The 20,878-nt window shown below is 42.6% G+C and overlaps 2 protein-coding genes across 2 annotated transcripts in view; both read left to right on the top strand.

The window, feature by feature from the left end:
* Positions 1-20,878, top strand: part of alkbh8 (alkB homolog 8, tRNA methyltransferase) — a 159,187-nt gene that overhangs the window by 45,873 nt on the left and 92,436 nt on the right. The window lies entirely within an intron of this gene.
* Positions 7,801-20,878, top strand: part of gucy1a2 (guanylate cyclase 1, soluble, alpha 2) — a 50,225-nt gene continuing 37,147 nt past the window's right edge. The window contains exons 1-3 of the mRNA XM_050075046.1: positions 7,801-9,125; positions 17,930-17,991; positions 20,427-20,551. Coding sequence (XP_049931003.1) covers positions 8,814-9,125; positions 17,930-17,991; positions 20,427-20,551 — 499 coding nt within the window. The 5' untranslated portion in view covers positions 7,801-8,813. The remainder of the gene's footprint in view (positions 9,126-17,929; positions 17,992-20,426; positions 20,552-20,878) is intronic.

Genomic DNA, 20,878 nt, shown 5'->3' with positions numbered 1-20,878 from the left:
AGGTCTTAATTTCCTCAAACATTATATCCATCTTTGATTTCTTTTCTTGTGATGAATAAGTCAAGCTCTTCTGTGCCAAAGTCTACATTTCTGATGTTACAAATCTTTAAACTTACCACTGAGCAGCAGCTTCTTGCAGCCACGACCTAAATTGGTGCCTTTCTTCCACACTTACCCTGCCAGTACAACCCTATTTTTTTTACTCTGTGTTATCCTATTCAGATGTCACTTAATTCTACAAGGTTTCAGTGTCATCACATATAGAAAGAAAGAAAGAAAGAAAGAAAACTTTATTCATCCCCGAAAGGAAATTCAGATGTCCAGTAGTTCATAAAAAAACAACCACACTTCCCCTCATCAACAACAGCACAACACAGTGGTATTAAAATAGACATAATAGACATAAAATAAGTTCAAATAAGTGCATAAATAGAAATTACAAATTAAATTAAACCAGTGTGTGACTGGATTCAGGAGGTGTTAAACAGTCTTATTGCCATGGGGACGAAGGATCTCCTGAAACGCTCCGTTCTGCAACACAGTGAGATGAGCCGACTGCTGCAGCTGCTCCTCTGTCGCCCCAGGAGGCTGTGGAGAGAGTGTCTGCTATTGTCCATTAGTCAGTCTGTTCAATGTGCCCCTCTCCACCACAGTTCACATAAGCAAGTGCACACATGAACAATCAGCCGCCTCGTCCTGACATGTGACAGCCTCTTTTTTTTTTTCTATTTCCAGGTGTCATCTCAGACACCATGTGGTGCATGGGTGCAGCTGGTTACTGCTGAATTTGTATGAAACACAAAAGCTAGATTTTTTTTTTTTTTTTTTTTTTTTTTTTTTAAAAATACACCTTTTAATTTCACTACTTATGTTTGTGGTCAGAGGGGGGAGGGTTTCGGAGTCAGGATTCTCTCACTTTTCACATGCTCTCCAGTCTTGACAGTTTATAGAAAGAGTTTTCTCTTTAAAGAAAGCATTACTCAGGGATGTTGGTGGCTTAGTGGTAGAGCAGGCGCCCCATGTACGAGGCTGTTGCCGCAGCGGCCCGGGTTCGAATCCAGCCTGTGGCCCTTTGCTGCATGTCATCCGCCCTCTCTCTCCTCCATTCACACTCACCTGTCTTGTCCATTAAAGGCAAAATGGCCAAAAAATATCTTTAAAAAAAAAGAACGCATCACTCTTATTAGAAACCATAAGGAGATGCTATATGGTAGAGTCAGAAAAGATCCCATGGGTAGATTCTGTAGGAAGCATGCTGTTAATATACGTAGGATAATCTGTATGTATAATTATCATTTGTGGTGCATTTTAAATCCCCTATGAGTATCTCCCTCCTGGTACAATTTCATTACCCTTGTGATTTGAATATATATGGTAAAGTATTTCCACTAAAAATAGGCGATAGACTCTTTTTCCCATTGCCAGTAGACCAGAGCTGTGAACAGCGCTGTGCTGCAGACGAGTACACTTTTGTGTGTGTGTGTGTGTGTGTGTAGGTGGTTGGGTGTTTTTGGTGTGTCATGTTGACATCACGGACAGAGCGGAAAACAGGGTTAGTGAACAGTAGAGATCAACATGGCAGCCTATGAAAACTTTATAGTAGTTAATTCTTTTTATATATCTGTCAATGTATCTTATGTATCTTTCAAACTCGGTGCAGACTAATTTGATTCGATGTTGTGCTGCTTGGGCGAGACGGATGCTATTTTGTAATGGTGCTTCATTACATCCCGCTAGTTAAGGGGCTTAAATTGGCCCGTTCACCTGGGTGTTGTGTCTCCATCAATGGCGATCTGAGCCAGATAAGATAAATACCTGACTACTGCCGAGTAATATGACCCGAGTGACCCATTACATTAAAAAGCCGAACGTTAGCAGGTGTTAGCTGTTTTTTTGTGCAGTGGGAAAGGTGCTTAACTTTAATTGAAAAGGAGGACCGTCACCTTGCACTACTTTTCAATCCACAGGCGAAAAATATCGGCTCTTAGTCTCTGACACTTTTAACACTGGTGCACTTTCATTTATATTTTGATTGTTAACATACTCCTCAGTTTCACTAATTTCACGTAACATGGAACAAGGAAACAGGCACATCGGTGATACTCAACACTGGTTGCCAGGTGGCCATTTTGTAATTCACAATGAAAATAAATCGATTCACACTGGGAATTTTTTGTACTTTGAATATAAATAGCCAGAGGGCATTAAAAGCATCAAAATAGTTTATTTGAAAAAAGCGTGTGGGGAGAATCCCCTGGACGCCCCCGTGACAGAGGTTTCGGCTAAGCCCGAATGTCCTCAAATCCTAGATTGTGACTGGGTTTGTCTCTTAGCAAAGACAAATGAGGACAGTGACCATCAATAGGTTGAAAACAGACATTTAATTAATTCTATATACTGATAATTATTAATAAGTGGCCCTCGAGCAAAGCTAGTTGAGTATCCCCTGAGTACATGATGAGAGCAGGGAGACTGTCCTTTACTTGGAGGATCCAGGCTCCAGCCCCTGTCAGCAAGGACACAGAGGGCACGGAGGTAATTAATTTCCCAGAGGAGGAGACAGAGTTGTGTTTTGTTATTATTTATTATTATTACATCACCTTCAGATCAGCAAGCCATGGCAACCACAGTGTCTCTGCTGCTAGGCAGTCAATGGACTGTGGGTAATTTATAGTTTACGTGTCCATCAGAGGGCCGGTTCCATCATAAGTCAGCAGTAATTTAGTTTGTCACTCACCTCTGTCGCCCACCGCTTGAATATGATGTAACCGGCGAAAATAAATCCCACAATCAAAATGTGTATCAAAGGTCAGATTGTAACGCGATCATTATCAGGAAATGCAACTGAATCTGTCGTGCAGTTTTTAGTGTAAGACCACAACATGCAATTTGCGACGCTTTAACCCGATTTGTGCCTCTGAAACCGTCCCTTGGGAAGCTGCAGCAGGTTATTTATATTGTGCGAGTGACAGAGAGGCCCAGGTTCACGGTTAATAGCAGCAGAGTGGCGTGGAGTGATGTATGGTTATGGCCAATTAGATTGGCTGGGGGCAGATTTATGACCGAGACAGCCATCTCTTTCTGCCTGTCTCTGCCTCACACACACACACACACACACACACACACACACACACACACACACACACACACGTCCTTTCTGGAGTTATTTTTCAAACGTCCACACATCACGCTGTTTCATCCTCTGTAGCTTTACTCATTTGCTTACTCTGCTTCAGGTTCTCTCATTTATTTTCTTAATTATTATTTCACCTTCTCTTTTATGCTTCACACCATCATGTCATGTCAATCATAGGCAGGAGACGTTTTTGACAGAAAGACGAGGCAATAATTACAGAATCGTGATGCGTTCACTTGAGGAAAAAAAACTTCTGCTTTGTTTTCTGAATTAATGAGATTGTTGTCTTGTTAATTTAGAAAAACAAGAGCAGAAATTAAAAAACTTTTCTCATAATTCTGAGATAATAATCCTGTCAGTTCAGAAAATATGAACGTGTAACGCTTCCATAAATAAAACAATGTCTCTTGAGTCACAAAATTGAAACTGTCGTGCTTGCCACTACACACACACACACACACAAACAGAAGAACTGAAACACCTAAAAGCTCAAATGAGTGGTACGCTGCATTAAAATGCTCAAGTTGTGCATGTGTCTCTGTGTGTGATGTGTCAGGCAGTGGATGAATATACAATTGTGTTTTATGTTTGAGTGTGTCTGTATGACTGTCTGCTTATCTCTGGAGAAAACTTGGTTTTGACTCACTGGTGTGTGTCACCGAGCTGACTCTTCTTATCTTCCTGCATTCCACCACCACTCGTTTTTCAGACTTTGCGGGCCTAAACTCTGTGTGTGTCTGCTCCTGAACGGTTTTGTCTATATATGGGTTTTTCACCTTTTTGCATGGAGTTATTTTAAATATCTGTGTATGTGTGTGTGTGTTCTCTAGGACAATCCAGGCTTTTAGACTTCATGTAAATATGCAGGGTTTACCTGAGGTGACATAAACCTGTCTGCAAAACATGCAAGTTATTTCCTCCTCCACCTCTCACGTCAAATCTTATTCACTGCAATACTGTCCAATTTATTGCTTAATAATTTAACATACTTTAAACTATTAATATATCTGGCTTAAAGGTAACTAGTGCTGCTATGCATTGTAATGTGTCTAATTTAAATTGTAGATAATCTGATAATTCACACATCGAGGACAAAAGAAAATTCCTGGAATTTTATGTTGAATATTTGCATTCAAATTAATTTTTTTTGATGAGTCATTGCATATGAAGTCGTAAAAAAAATGGTATGTTACTGCAGAAACAGGTTTACTGAGCTGACTCCCACCATTAGAAATATTACTCATTGTATTTATTATAACATAAACACAATCATATGGACGAGCGCGTGAAGGTTACCATAACACACGCGTTAATGCAGTGCAGTTATAAAGAGAAATGCCACTGAGACTCAGGGTCGGACTGCTCCATACTTAATTTCCCAGGTAATGTTATTAAAATTTGATGTCATCCATTTTAGATGTACCCATTGAATGAGATTACCACGATACCCCAGGAAGTGCCCTTTTCTATTTATTCTAATTCCGTGACTGCACAGTTACTGAGCTGTTGCCCTGTCTGCACTCAGCTATAGACGGCTGGCTGCTACTGAGCTTATCTCCTCTGGAACAGTGTTTTATTCCATCGCAGTGTTGGCTTTATTAAATGCCCACATTATTACTGATGGATGGCAGACTGATTGCTAAGAGCAAGCGACCAGATAAGGAAAAAGAGGCAGGGTGTGTGTGTGTGTGTAGCAGTGTGTCGGTGCGGGCTATGTGAGAGAGAAAGGGAGAGTGTGGGTGTGTGTTAGAGAGAAAGAAGGAGCAAAATTCTATGCAATGTATTGGGGTCACGCTGCTCCAGAAAGTCAAATGAATTAGTCGGCACCTCCAGGAAATTACACTGTGGTGTGTGTGTGTGTGTGTGTGCGCGCGCGCACATGCATGATGCATCATGTCTGTTTCAGTGTCTCTCTGCTTGTCCCTTTGGGGCCCTCAATGAACAGACATCCTCTGCCAATCGAGGTCAAGGTCATGACTGTTATTAGTGCCAGACATGAGCATCGTTCTGTTCTCTGATGGGAGGCAACAAGCGTGTGCCACCACTGCCAGCTTCATTATCTGCATGTGGAGCCATGTTCGTCCTTGTATACCCATGTTGAGCACATTTGGCACATTGCCATGAACTTGGCTTATTGGCCATGACTGTTGTTTGATTATAATGAGATGTTGCTTGATTACCATTTCCAGTTAGGTAATTGAGGAACAAGCACCTGTTTATCACCTGCCAAGATGTCACAGTGATAGGAAACTGTAAATGACACTAAGTAGAGATAAAGAGGAATAATAGTCCGACTGTAATTAAGTTTCTTTTATTGAAACAAATGCATCCCGACAGACATGACTGGATTAACATATTAGTCGGCCCCGGGGCAAACATTTGCTTTTGGGCCCCTATTGACCCTCCTCAACCTCACCTGCTATCTCTCTGCATTGTAAATTCCCATTAAGTACAGTGCACACAACAGAGACCAGTATTCCTGTGCTGCAATAATATTTTTGACAAAACAATCCAAAATGAAGGTCCACTTGGCTTCCTCCTTGAACTTTTAACCATTTTACATTGTCTTTGACAGCTGTCTGAGTTCACTTAGTTGCCATGGAGATGGATCTGTTGCATGATCCGTGAAAGTGTGTCAAAAACAGAATGTCAAAACAATCCTCACTGAGGGTCCACTTACTTTATTTCTTCAAAATGCCAAACTATATCACACAGTCCTTACATGATGGAGTAGTATTGTCTGGCTCAAAGTTAAGTTTTCTTTTGGTAATTTGGCTGTATTTACTTCATTTGGGATCATACATCAGGTAAAGCACGCCACCTGTTTCTACTGCCAAATGGCTTGTAGTGAAGTCTGCTGGTCAAGTCAAAATGACCGCAGACAAAATGACCGTTGCCTTCAACAACACGTCTTTGTTGTTGAAGGCAAAACAATGCCAGTTTGCGTTGTGTCGATGTAGTGCATTTATTTTGAAAGACTGTATGTAAACAGTAAATTTCCTGTGAAAACAGAAGTGTATTTTGAAAGAAGACAATGCATGTAACAGGCAGACCTTGATACACTGCCCCCAGATCGTCAGCAACCAACACACCCAGGGTACCTTCCACGTCCATGACCAAACATTTATATGTGACGAGGTTGGAGTGAGAATGTTTTGAACTAGAAGCTTTTGCAAGGACGAATGGGTAGAAATCCTCCAAACAAGAACTGACAGACTCTTAGCTGGTTACAAAAAGTCTTTAGAAGCTGTGATACTTGGCAAAGGAGACGCTACCAGGTACTAGCCATGCAACGTGCCCAGGCTTTAGCTTCAGGCCCTTTTCCTTTTTGTGATATTGAAACCGGAAAAGATTGATTATGCCTAATCATGCCCAAAGAAATGTTTCATCTTTAGCATCATGCCTTTTGGAGATCAGCACATCTTCTGTTAACCTAATTATTCACCGTAAACATAATTTTGACCATGGGCAACACATTCTCACCCCGACCTTGTCACATATTGACGTTTTGGTCATGGACTTGGATGTGGATGTGATAGTTGGTGACATTCTGGGACACCATGTGTTCTGTTCTTTCAAGATACACTTCCATTTTCACAGGGAATTTAACGTTTACAGTCTCTTTCAAAATAAATACACTACGTCTGTGCAACACCAAGAATTGAACGTTTTTTTCCTTCAACAACAAACATACATGGTTGGATTTAGGCAACAAACACATGGTTAGGTTTAGGCAACAAAAGCACATGGTTAGGTTTAGGCAACAAAAACGGGGTTAGGTTTGGGCAACAAAAACAGGGTTAGGTTTGGGCAAAAAAAAGCACATAGTTAGGTTTAGGCAACAAACACATGGTTAGGTTTAGGCAACAAACACATGGTTAGGTTTAGGCAACAAACACGTGGTTAGGTTTAGGCAACAAACACGTGGTTAGGTTTAGGCAACAAACACATGGTTAGGTTTAGGCAACAAAAGCATATGGTTAGGTTCAGGCAACAAAAACAGGGTTAGGTTTGGGCAAAATAAGCATGTGGTTAGGTTTAGGCAACTTGGTTAGGTTTAAGCAACAAAAGCATGTGGTTAGGTTTAAGCAACAAAAGCATGTGGTTAGGTTTAGGCAACAAAAGCAAGTGGTTAGGTTTAGGCAACAAACACATGGTTAGGTTTAGGCAACAATCACATTGTTAGGTTTAGGCAACAAACACATGGTTAGGTTCAGGCAACAAACACATAGGTTTAGGCAACAATCACATTGTTAGGTTCAGGCAACAAACACATGGTTAGGTTTAGGCAACAAACACATGGTTAGGTTTAGGCAACAAAAGCACGTGGTTAGGTTCAGGCAACAAAAACAGGGTTAGGATTAGTATTCAAGAAATGGAGGATGCACCCCATTTGTGCCCTTGAGGATATACTTTTAACTTCACCAATTATGATAATACAAGTTAGCCAACATATCAACTGTAGCTCATCTATCTATCTATCTATCTATCTATCTATCTATCTATCTATCCATCCATCCGATTGGCTCTGGTTTATTGTCCAACTAAAACGCAGCACAGCGCGCTGATGCGTACTTCACAGCGCGCGCTCCGCTCTGCTCAGAACATCGCCGGTGCGTGCTGCTGTTGGCTGCCCGCGCGCGCGCTCTCCCTTCTGTCTCTCCGTGTTTCTCCATCTCGCGCACCTCCACTTGCAGCCACCTCTTCGCCCCGCACTCCCAGCGACGACCCCAAAAAGAGAGGAGACGAGACCAAAGCAAAGCGCAGCGGTGACGGAATATAAAGTGGAAGATGGAGGAATGATGAGAGGACGGTGTTCTGGGAGACAGACAGGAGAACCGCTGTCGCAGAGGACGAGGAGGAGGAGGAGGAGGAGAAGGGACGGAGGAGAGAGGGAAGCAGTCACATCTGCCGTGACTTTGGGGATTTCTCTCCGGCAAAGTGGGGAGAAAAGGGGGAGACGCCACATTCTTCGGATGCCAAAAATTCACCGTGCGTGAGAGGAATCATTAACATGTGTCGGAATTACCATTGTGGACCAAAATGTCGATTGTGGCGACCTTTTGTCGTTTTTCTCTTCTGCAATTTCGTAAGTTAATGTAACGTCTGCTTTGACATAGTTGCGCGCGAGCCCACTGTATGTCAGCTTTGAATAATACTGTTGCCAGGGCTGTTTATTTTTATGTTTTATATTTGAAGCATCCTTTGGAAAGTGTTTGGCCTCCCAGGGTGATTTGTTTTGGGGGTAAAGGAGGACAGTTTTAGGAGGCGAGACCCCCACCTGCTCATCCCCCCTTACATAAATGTTTGCGTGCCGTTAGTGCTCTCGCTCTCGGTCGACCCCCCCTCTCCCTCTGAATAGGTTGCTGAGTCTCACACGCAGACAGACGCATCTCACAGGCCTGTGCACACATAGACACAGAAGGACCTGGACATCATCTCACGCGCACGCAAACACACATATCTCATATGCATACATAATTACACAGACAGACCTCACCCCCTTCTCCTCCTCACCCACCCAACCCTCTCTCACCCCCCACTATCTGATGACTTCCCGGCGTAGAGGTGGACGTGGTACGGAACCGACTGTAGCATCATCACCATCCTCAACACCACCACTGTCATCACCACCACCATCCTCCTCCTCCTCCTGCTCCTCTTCCTCACTACCACCATGTCCTCGTCGTCGCGCAAGATCTCCTCCGAGTCGTTCAGCAGCTCGGTGGGCTCGGACTGCGGGCTGGAGAGCCCAGGGGGAGACGGAGGGGACGGCGGGCTGGAGCCGGCGGAGGAGAGCCGAGGCTGCCCCTTCTCCTCCTTCCACTCCTCCCACAGAGCGGTGCTCTGGAACGGCCGCAGCCCCGCTGAGAGGTCGGCGTGCCCGGCGGGCGAGGAGCAGCAAGGGCCCCACAAGAGGGTCACCAGGAGGAGACGGGTGAACCTGGACTCGCTGGGGGAGAGCCTCAGGCGGCTGACCTCACCCACGGTAGGCCTCCTGCTCAGTCTGAGGAGCTTTGCTGTGCCTGCATGAAATATCATTAAGTATTCCTAAGTTGTAGAGCCATATTAATAAAGGCGTCTCCTACATAACTACTTTAATATTCAATACGGGTCCCATGGATCTGATGCTGCAACTAAATTCATAGCTTTACAAAAAGTCTATAGAGCATCCTTCTAAATTTAATATATTAAATGTTGTTTGTCATTCTGTGTACTTTAAGAGCAAGACATTATTGACCAAATCAGAGTCTTCAGAAGACACTCAGAGAGAAACAGTCAATATGATGAGCAAACAGCCAGAGGCATTTATTCCATCCCACACAGCTGTCTCCGAAGTTTAGCAGAAACACAGCCTTTAACACCAGGAAATCTAAACAAACTATCCCCCCATAGTCCAAACTCCCAGACAATGTCATTATGTGACATGTGCATTGCTGTCTATGAAAAAAGCCCCCTTTTCCATCCTTTATTTCTGATAGCCTGAATCATCTGTCAGATTATATAATAAATAAGTTGTGTGTGTGTGTGAGAGAGAGAGAGAGAGAGAGAGATGCCCATGCTCTGTCTGTGTGTGATGCTCGGAGTGTGACGAGTAAGCCTGCATCTGTGCGTCTCAGTTGTATTACAGGCTGTAATGTAATAAAGCAGCTATTAGAACTGAGCGCAATTGTGATGGATGGCGTGTGATTAGGGCGTTTGGTATAGCATAGTCCTTTGTGATGGTGCATCAGTTTGGCTTTTGATGACATCTACAGTAATGTGGCCCCGGTTATGGAGTCAGGCAACAACAACATATACTGGAAAAACTGAAAAATGTAGATCTGCACCAGGAAATGTTGCACTTTGGTGGTTTTAATCAGAAAACACAACTTAAAAAGGTGATGTAATGTTAAGTGACTGACAGAGCAAACAAATGTTGTCAACCTTGGTATTATGTCACTGCTGTATAGTACCAAAGATACCAAAGAGGTGACAGAGGCTAATGATACGACCTAGTTTAATGTCTCTCTGGTCAGAGCAGAGATTTTCTGCCATATCCACAGAAGATTTTTTAGCAGGACAGGTGAAAAAGGATAAAAACTTAAAACAATAACAAGCAAAACATCAATATCGAGCAAAAATATGTTATCGACTCTTAATGGTTAGCATTTAAGCTAACATCTGCTTACTTGCACATCTAGGCTAACAAAAATAGAGCAGCATGAGCTTCGCAATGTGATCTTTTCGCTGTCCAACTGTAGAATATGAGAGCAATATTTACAGATGTTTTACTGCATTGTGAAAAACATCTTTCATCGGCTCAACTTTCTTCAACTTGAACATTGACAATGGGCTTGATTATATTGTTTTCTACTGTAATGTCCCAACTGGCCGAGTGCAACTCAAGCTGTTTTGAGCTGAACTTTGTCAGACGCCCCATTTCTATTTTATTCATGTTGCTCACGTTCATAGAACCACAATAAATGAGGAACGGCTAATGCACGAGGTCAAAATGAGAAGTTATCTACACGATATTTCCTTATTTTACTACAAAAACCTGAATAAGGTGGCAGCTGGCCAGAGGGAGATCGCCTGGGAGTTGAAGGCTAATACCAACCCACTCGCTGTTGGCGATTGTATCTCATCTCCAGTCGATACCACACTACAAAACCATGTTTTCTGTTTAAAAAGTACAAACGTAGGAAGCGTGTAGGCCTACTCGCCCATCTTTTCAGCGGTTAAGTCTCCAGTCTAACGTCTCTGAGCACACATAGGTAAGTGGTTTGTTTACATGACATAACAGAGTTCCATATTTAACAGGTTCAGTGTGGACAGAAAGTGCCTGATGTAACACGATATAGTGTGATTCTCAGAGGCACCAGCGGTACTAGCAAACAGTTCAACATTACAGTGAGCTATTTGATTCAGTGTTGATGTAAAAGATAATGCGTAAAGTGTATCGCTGTTTCGATTTCACAATGGTTTTTCCGTTAAGGAGGTATTCAGGGTTAAAGAGAAGAATGTTTCAAGGTATTGCTTGCTTGGCTGACAGGTGTTCCAGCCATGTTTTTTGCCCTTAGCTTATCTCACTTAAATTTGTTTTACTGGCTCCAGTAACACCCAAAATGGCACTTCATATGTCCATGTACTTCTGTAGTGTTGTTCGAAGAAAAGCAACAACTATAGCTACGGTCCATGAGATGAAACAAACACGAAACATGTCTTTGTAGTCCTCACTGTAACATGTATAGAGGTAGAGATGAGTTAATGATTGAATAGATGGATTAGTAATAGCTAGAAAGACATATAAACAGCGTTTGTGCTCAACTCATTGCTTCTAATCCAAGAGTTTTTAGCTCACAGGTCTATTTTTGTCGGTCTGTCATAAAATAAGAACACTGCTTCGAGGCTGTGGGAATAGGGCTCTCCAAATTGCAATTGCTCAGACCCTGTGGTCCAGTTCCTGTGAGAAATACTGTAGACGTTGTTGTGGAAAGAAGTCAATATAGGAGCAGCGATTGTCAGCCTTTTTTGCTGCCCAGGCACAACCTCGCAAAAAATAACGAAATTCAGCAGCACAGCTAAAAAATCTGAAGTTGTTGTACAGTGGAGAGGACCACTGAGAGGCAACTTCAGCTCTCAGCTGTAGCTCTTACTGGCCCTGATCTTTAATAGATCTGTGAAAAAATAGGGCAGAGGGATCACCTGAAGACAGGTTTGTATAACACTCGATGACAATAGTATCTAGCATTGCGGAGCTGTGTGTGTGTCTGTGTGCAAGTATGTTTTTGTTGCCTTTAAGTGCAGTTACAGGCATCAGCTGGGCGGCAATGGAGCCTTTTAAATTTAAATGTGTAAGGGTCATTATGGTGTTGTGCTTTGATCCCAGGGACAAGGATTTTTTTTCCCAATGTTTGATGTGTGTGTGTGTGTTAGGTTGGACTGTGATAGAGCAGCTTAAACTCCCTCTGCCAAACAGCCATACAGTGCATTTCTCCTCAAGTGTTTGTTTGTCCACTTTTGAAATACATTTCTAGTGATGGTGCCATAAAAAATATAGCTAAGTAAGTAGGACCATACACTAGCAAATTAGTTAATAAACATAAACATATTCACTCTCTCAATCACAACACAACACACAGTTTATTATCTTTTTTGTTCTCTCACACATAGACACACACACACCGCTCACACACACAGTGGCTGCGTGCAGGGGCAGTGTCTGTTGTTGACTGCAATGGACCGTGACAGAGAGAACAGAGCATGCTCTCTGTGGTTGTCTTCACCCCGACCACACTGACCCAGAAGCAACAACACACACACACACACACTAACATGTGTGCAAACATTCATTTTCTGTCTCCCTCCTGCTCCCCACTCTTAGTTTCGTGTATACACATGGAAGGTGGCCATTAGCTTAGTGACCCATGACGCCGATCAAAAGGCCACGAGTGTTGGACACAAATATGAAAAGTGTGAGAAGAGTGTGTGAGTGTATGTGTCTGTTATTCAATCCACATCTAAAATTTGTGGTCACAGCTTCCCCATCAGGGACCAGATTTATTAAGAAGTATATCTACCTTGCTTAAGTAAATATGCACTTCGGTTATTGTGCTGTATACCCAGTGATGGCAGTGTCAGCAGCTGGAATCGGGCCAGCTGATTTGGCCTGATTCTGAGGCGTCATTCAGGCCGAGTCGGGCAACCGGATGCAGCCTGGCTAATTTCATCCGGCATGCCGAGTTTGGGCCGATGCTGGGCCACGTCATTTCTGATAACAGCCCAGTGATGGCAGTGTCGGCAGCAGGAATCAGGCCAGCTGATTCGGCCCAATTCTGGGGCGTCATTCACACTGAGTCTCAGCTGAGTCGGACAACCTGATGCAGCCCAGCTAATTTCATCTGGCACGCCGAGTTTGGGCCGATGCTGGGCCAGGTCATTTCTGATAACAGCCCAGTGATGGCAGTGTCCACAGCTGGAATCACGCCAGCTGATTTGGCCTGATTCTGGGGTGACATTCATGCCGAGTCTCAGCTGAGTCAAGCAACTGGACCCAGCCTGGCTAATTTCATCTATGTAAATTAACCTATTGAAGTTGGCTTTTTGCTGCGATCAGCCTGTCTCTATTGTTTGTATACAAATGAGGTTAAAATTGTGGGGAAAGGTACTGTCTTACACCCTTGGTAATTTCGTTCCCGCAGGAGAGAATATTTATTGATAATGCTATTGGCCATTTTCTATTCTCAAAAAAATCTTGAAAACACCATAATAGTACAGATTTTAGACTGTGACCTGAACAACACGTCAATAAATGATTGTAAAACATTTTGTTTGTCTCTAACTGCACAAAGCAGTGATAAACAATATAAAAATTCCTTCCTCACCGCAGTTTGATCGCTGTGCAGATAATAATAATAATGAAAAACATTTTGTGATTCAACAAGTTTCAAAATAACTTCTTGCCTGTAAGTAAAATTGATTTGTTATAAAACTGTTAAGATGATTTTCTTTTTAGCATTTTCAGTATTGTTGGACAGTTGTTAGTGAAGCTGGGACAAGTAATGAAGGTATATTGAAAGTAGTATTAACTACAGTAGAAATTGTTGCACGTGACTAATGGGTTGTGAGTAACTGCGGCTCATAGCTGTCAATGTACAGACTTAGAGCTTCCATGTTTTCTTTCTTTTTGATTTTAAAAATTGACACTCGTCTTTCTTTTAAAGTGATACAGAGAGGCTGTATTCAAGATGTATTGTGCACAGAACACAACACCAGATGTCAGTTTGTACCGGTGGAACAGGCAGCTGAGTTGAGAAAGATGGTGACTGTGAGAGATAGGGATAACGTTACAGGACTATAAGACACCCAGCCAGCAACGGTAGATGGAGGCGGCAGGGAAAAACAGTGTGTAGAGCCTGCGTATTTTCACATTCAACTTGGTGAGTTAAGGGTTTATTTGGACCAAATCAGAGTTGGTGATTGTTGAAACAATGGAAAGACTAACCAAGACAGTTTTGGTGAGTTTTTGACTAAAGTTTTGTGATGAGTTACCAAGGCGATTAAACTAGTCTTAGCTCACTGAAGGAGAGAAACTTGAATTCAGAAGGTGTACGTTGTATTTTCCTGTTCAGTCGGGAAGATAGGTGCATGAATATTTCCTTGCTCGAGATATGAGTTTGTGAAATGTTGCAAACTCGAATACAGCTCCAAGCCAAGGAGGGCTACAGTGATTTCTATCACTAGCAGCTCAGTTTTGTTGTTGTTGGTTTTTTACACAAATACTGTCATGTACTGTATACAGGTGAAATGTCAGAAAGGTATGGAGGTCTTATATTCACCCTGCCATGTCTAATGCTCTGGCTGCATTATGCCATGAACACTGCGATGCTTCATATCCTCAGAGACAGCCTCAAAAACGCAGATTGCAACAGCACTGTTTTCTTTGTACCTGCTTTATTACTCGCCTCCTTTCTGAAAGAGGGGCCTGATTTGTCTCACGCTGGGATTTATCTTGCAGGGTCTCATCTGGCGCATGAGTTTCTATTTTCTTTAGTAGTGGCGGCAGCTTTCCAACTGTGCTGAAGCACCAGTACCCACTGTTCTGTGACCGTAGACAACACCAGTTCAGGCTAATGGAAATTTGGAGGAGGAGGATGCAATAAAAGGAGGGAAGGAATCAGTCACACAGACAGACAGACAGACAGACAGACAGACAGACAGACAGACAGACAGGAAAGGCAGGTTCACATACAGTAGAGAAGAGTGTGAGTGAATCTCAGTGGGAAAACACAGCAATGCAGAGCAACAGAGTGAGAGGAATGGAGTAAGTATGGTTGAGATTCTGCTCCCCTCCCAAGGTAAAGAAAGAGAGCAAACAAAAGAGACAGAGTGGTTTGGGTAAAGACCACAGAGGACTAGAGAAAGAGGCAGAGGAGAGCATGTTTTAAACGAGAGAAAGTTTTAGTTTAAACCCTCAATCTGAAATTTTGTCTCCTTTTAAGAGGACGTTTTGGTTTTCTAATCTTCCCTTACATGCCATTTCTCCTGTCACACCATCGTTGCAGTAATAACATTTTAAATATATTTACAGAGTTACAGGAAAGCATTTAATTTGCTACCATAATTCTGTTTTGCTGCTATCAGATTGTCCTCTCAGTGCAGATGCTGTAGCAGATTTTCAACAATATATCTTAAGAACCAAGCGGTCTATAGCTGCAAGCCAAATCCTGCAATCTAAGCAGGTTTGCGTGTCTGACTGAGTGAGATTAATGTGAGATGGGGTATCGAGTTGTGTCTACAGTAAACATGCCAGCGATTGCAACAATGCAGCCTAATGATGATGTATGTGTACAGTATGTTTGCACATGCGTGGCTGATAACAGTTAGTGCTTGTTGTAGGAAATCTTTCGTGCACACACTGTAATGTGCATGCTCTGTGGTAAATGAGTAGCCGAATCAGGGACGCAGTAAGAGGAGATTGTCATGAGAGAACATCATTTCTGTTTTACACATGCACCCCAATGTGTAAGCGGGGAATAGAGAGGTGACAGGGAGATAAAGCGTGTTTTTTTTCTTTCAAATAGCCTGTGAAAATATGGCCCAGTGGGTATTTTTTAGCTATCATGTCTGCACAGTGGCTTGTATAAAGTGCCCATCTTGCTCCTGTTGTTGCTAAGTTGACGTATGGCTCAGTGTAGCTAGAAGTGAGAATGTTTTTGTGTGAGCAGGCGTTGGTTCAAGTGGCTCTGACTGCTGCAATATTCTCAGTTGAGGATATGGACCTAAGCACAGCATAACGAAAAATGAGTCAGCCCTGAGAGGAGAAGCTTCAAACATTTGCAATACTTTGCCCAATTGGTTAGATACAATCTTATTTGACCTGATAGTGAACTCTATTTACCTTTTTAAACACCTGCTGACTGTTGCATGTAGATTTGTCCTCGGACTGCACACCCACTGCCTCTCTCATCTCTCAGTGCCTCATATTTTTGCTCTACAACCCCACAACTCCCTCATCTCGCTCTCTTGTCCCCTCTCTGTCTCTTTACACACACACACACACACACACACACGCACGCACGGACGCACAAAATCACTGTATCTGTCCTGAGTGGGCGGAGGCCTTAAAATGACCTCTCCAGCTGGCACACTGTGTTCTAGTATTGTCACTACAGCCTTGCATTTGAGCCGTATCACAGATAATCACATTGGACCCGCCTCCTCAAGCTTAGGCTGTGAGCAACGCAAATACGCCAGCTTCACACACACAGACAATCGAGGAGTGCATTGTGGTCTTCTGGAAATTGTTATTATTAATGCCAACTTTAATATCATTATTTTTTTGTTTTGCAGAACTTTGAAAGAAGGAAATATTAAATGGAAAACACACAAAAAGATCTGATTTGATGGGAACATTTTATTTGTTCCTTGAATTCTGGGTTATTAGTAGAGCTACTATATATAATGCTCACAAATATGAAATGAAGTGATGACAGTAATTACTGCGGCTCCCAAATAAGTTCAAAAATAGCCGCCTACAGATGCCATAACGGGAGATATGATAAACTTGCTGCCTTTGGTTTAATTTTGCTCACTGTTTGATGATCCAGGGTGCTTCAGTTGGTTTAAGAGTTTATTGATTTGCAGGATGTATGGAGAGTTGCAGGATGACGCTATCAACTGATTGTCTTAACTGTTGCGTCAAAAAATAAACATTCTCCATAATCTCCAAAAAGTTCAAATCAATGGGGTATTTTATCCCCTGCATCAAACAATAAAACTAAGATTAACCAAATACATAGTGATTGAAGATGGTAACCTCGTGGCGTCCTCCATGCTCCACACTCACTCTAGCACACCTGCCTTTAATTAAAAGTTCCCAAGATGCCAGGTAGGGTGGCACATTACAGTGACTCAAAAAATAATAGGAAACTAGGGCTTTCTAGAATTGGCTCTAACAGTAAAAGTAGCTTTAGTAAATAGTTACTCAGACTCACGCAACATTTACTGTTATATATTTATTCATATTTTTTGCCAAACATGATACAAATGTGCAGAAATTGTTGATATTCAATATTTAGAGTTTATAAGATGTCTGTAGGAATACAGATTAGGTTTTGGCAGTGTCTGTTTCTTCACACTTCATACCCTCCTGAAATTTCACAGGGGTATACGGTATATGACGGTATTAGTGTGAGGTGCAACACCCCCCACCCTGACTGGAGAGTATTCCACAAGCTTGCTCAGTTTCTTTAATTAAAGAACAACACGAACTCATAAAATGACAAGAGAGTTAATATTCTTACTCTCATTTTCCTTATTTAACAGAGAAATACAACCGTACACCTTCTGAATTCAAGATTCAAGTCCCTCTGGTTACTTTTATTGCCTCGTTACCTTAATGTAAAACACACTTCATTCAAACTAGACACAAACAAAATAAAACTCACCAAAACCATCTTAGCTGGTCATGTTAGTCAGTGAGTTAGTCGACTGTTCCAACAATCATCAGCTCTGGTTTTGAAACACCAAAATGTCCTCTGTGAAAAAAGGCCCAGTAAACGTCAGTGTCTTGGCTGCACTTCAACACTTCAGATGATACTCACTTTCACTTAGAAAGTTGCTTTAACACTGATATGATGTGAGCTATTTACAGCACCAAGAAAGGAAGCTGCCAACTGGTGCCTAATATATTTCAGTGATGTCAATGGGAATGACTGAATATGTGCAGTATTGATAATTAAATGCATGCAAAAATACACACACACAAATATGCATATGCTTGTCTAATATTCTCACTTCTCCTTGCAGACACAGACTGTTCAGGAGGCTCTACAGCGAACGCTACACTTCTACAGACAACAAGAGATCAGGTAAGACCGTCTTTCTCGCGTGCTGGTTTTCTTTCTAACCCTTGTCTTCTTTAATCATTCTCCACCACTCACTTGCTGCCTTGACTTAGCGTCCCGATCACTCATTTTCCCCTCTTTGCCTTTAATCCCGTCAATTGTCTGTCTGTCTTTCTGTCCGCCTGTCTTTCTGTCTGTCCGTCCGTCTGTCTGTCACACACCGGTTCAGTCTATGTGAGCCTCTCACTGTCTCCGCTACCCCTCATTTTCCTTGCCTTTCCTTGTCTTTTTTCCGACACACACGTACACAGACACACTCCTTCACCTCTTGTCTCTGCCTTTCTCTCACTGTCCCTCGCTGTCCAAACAGTAAAGCCCAGTAGACAGGATTCAGCCAGGCACAACACGTACTAACATTGTCCATGAAGCACATACTGAATACAAATATAGGCACCGGACTGGGACCTCTCTATTTTTTGCCATTTTCTCTCCTGTCCTCTTTCCTTCTCCGCTTGTTTCTTACTCATACTATTAGTCGCTTGATTCGTGCTCAATGGAACTGACCCCTGGTTTAAGCAAGTCATTTACTGACACGAAGTTGTGTGCTTCTTGATGAAGACGTTTCTCTGTGGCCTTTAGGAGTGTAATTTTTGTTACTCTGGTTTCTGTGTGGGGCAGCATGGTCGTGCACTGTTGCATCGCAGCAAGAGGATCCCGAGGTACGAGCCCGCTGGCTTGAGTTAGCTCTCCCCATGTTAGCGTGGGTTTTCTCTGGGTTCTCCACAGCTAATTGTTGACTCTAAGGTGCCAGTAGGTGTGAGTGTGATTAGCTGTCTGTCTCTGTGTGTCAGCCCTGTGAAAGTCTGGCCACCTGTCCAGGGTGTACCCTGCCTCTCGCCCAATGTCAGTTGGAATTGGCTCTAGCAACCCCCCGCCCCCCACGACCCTGAATAGGATACGTGGTTACAGAAAATAGAAGGATGGATGGTTTCTGTGTCTCTTTGGGATGAGATTGAGTGACTTATTGAGTATATAAGTTATACTGAGTCTTGTGTTGTAGGAATGTGCAAATATAAACATTTTATACTCTGATTATCTTGGACAGTATACGTGGAAGTGCCGCAAAGTTTAGAAATAAAGCTTGTAACCAGTGGGTTTTGTAACCAGACTGAAACAAATCAGTGTGTGAAGTGAAAGAGCATCACTTGCTCTTCAGTTAATACCACTATGGAGGTGACCTTGAGGACATTTCCCTGCCTTTCTGATGTCCGGCTGTTTCAGTGGATTCACTCAGTGACCAACAGATGTGAACCTGCACAGGATAATTAAAGTGTCAGGTCACCCAAATCACAAATATGTAAATTCTTCAGTGCAGTCTCACTTAACCTTAAAGCTACAGTTGGTAACTTTCATAAAAAATTACTTTTGTCATGTTTGTTGTAACTGTCTTCATATTCACACAGCAGTCATATTGATCTGCCTACTCTTATGCTTTGCATTTCTAATGGTCTTACTGCAAATGAACAACAACAACACATCACTGCTCATTAACTGTGGTGAATCTGTCAAACTAGGCGGCGCTAATCAAATACGAATCAAGATTCTGTCGCTGCATTGCCTTATTATCGTCAGCAATGTTTTCAGAAACATATTTTAGTGCACTGTTTAGCTGTAAAATGAGAAAGTTGGTCCGGCTGATGGGCTCTGCTTGGTTTTCTCTTGACTGTTTTCGGTATGGCGGCCGTGTCTCAAACATTCTCATTTCGCAGCTAAACAGTACACTAAAATATGTTTCTGTAAACATTTGAGGTGAGAAACAGGCAATGCAGTTACAGAATCTTGGTTCATATTTGATCAGCGTTGCAGTGATTGACATGATTGACAGCTATGTTCTCTCTTCGGCTCTGATTGGCTGTTTTAAGTGTGTTTTGGTGGATTCTAGCGAATGCCAATCGCAGTTTTTGGAAGAGGAGGCGGGACATGGTGTTCTTCACAGATTTCTTTCAAAATATAGTGACAGTTCCAGCAAATATGACACAAAGCTATTTCCATGAAAGTCACTAACTGTAGCTTTAATGGTATCTATCCATGTTGATAGTGTCTCTGAGAGTTTTGCCACCACCCCAACAAAATGGTATCAAATGGAGTTTTGTTTATAGAGCTCACTGCACTGGAAAATGGCTTTTGACAATCTCTGCACCAATTTCGCCTCCCAATAGATCTACTTTCTTATGCGGAAACAATCCTAAAGAACTGGTGACAGCACCGATTGTAGTGAGGTATTACACAGTCTGATGGCTTTTGGCACACATACACACAACCCATACATACCCATGCTACATCTTGCCGGGATGCGATGGCAGTTCATTGTGTTATTAGCTTATTAGCACCTTATTAGCTCTTCCTATTAGCTCATTTAACAGCTAACCTTGTGTGTGTGTGGTTTGTGTCTTTTACAGGTGTCAGGAAGTCGGCAGTGAGGAGAGGCGAAGAGAGAAGAACGAGGAGAAGTGCCCGTTTCTAGAAAATTCTGGTTCAGAAGAAGATGTCCTACAAATCCTGCAGTACATGGCCACCATACTGGGTAAGTGTGTGAAGTAAGGTAAATAGTGTGCTTGACAGGAAGACTCTGTGTATATGTGTGTGTGGCCTCCTCTGCATTTGAGTTAATGTGGGTATATAGTTTTCCCTTTGCAACTGTGGTCTTTTTAACATGGTTCCTACGCAAGTATAGCCTGAGTGTCAGACTGAAGCTCCCAGAACCTTCAGTCTGACATCGCCTCCATTGAAGGCGATTTACAAGGGGGAGGGAATTTGATTTTTTCCCTAACCAATCAGTAGAGATCAACGACTCACCCAAAATCTGACGTCATTAGTATCCATGCCTCGGGGGTGCCGAAAACAAGCGAGC

This window comes from Epinephelus moara, chromosome 2, assembly GCF_006386435.1.
Source record: "Epinephelus moara isolate mb chromosome 2, YSFRI_EMoa_1.0, whole genome shotgun sequence".
Taxonomy (NCBI): Eukaryota; Metazoa; Chordata; class Actinopteri; order Perciformes; family Serranidae; genus Epinephelus; species Epinephelus moara.
Note: the sequence above shows the minus strand (reverse complement) of the source record. Positions and strands in the feature narration are given on the sequence as shown.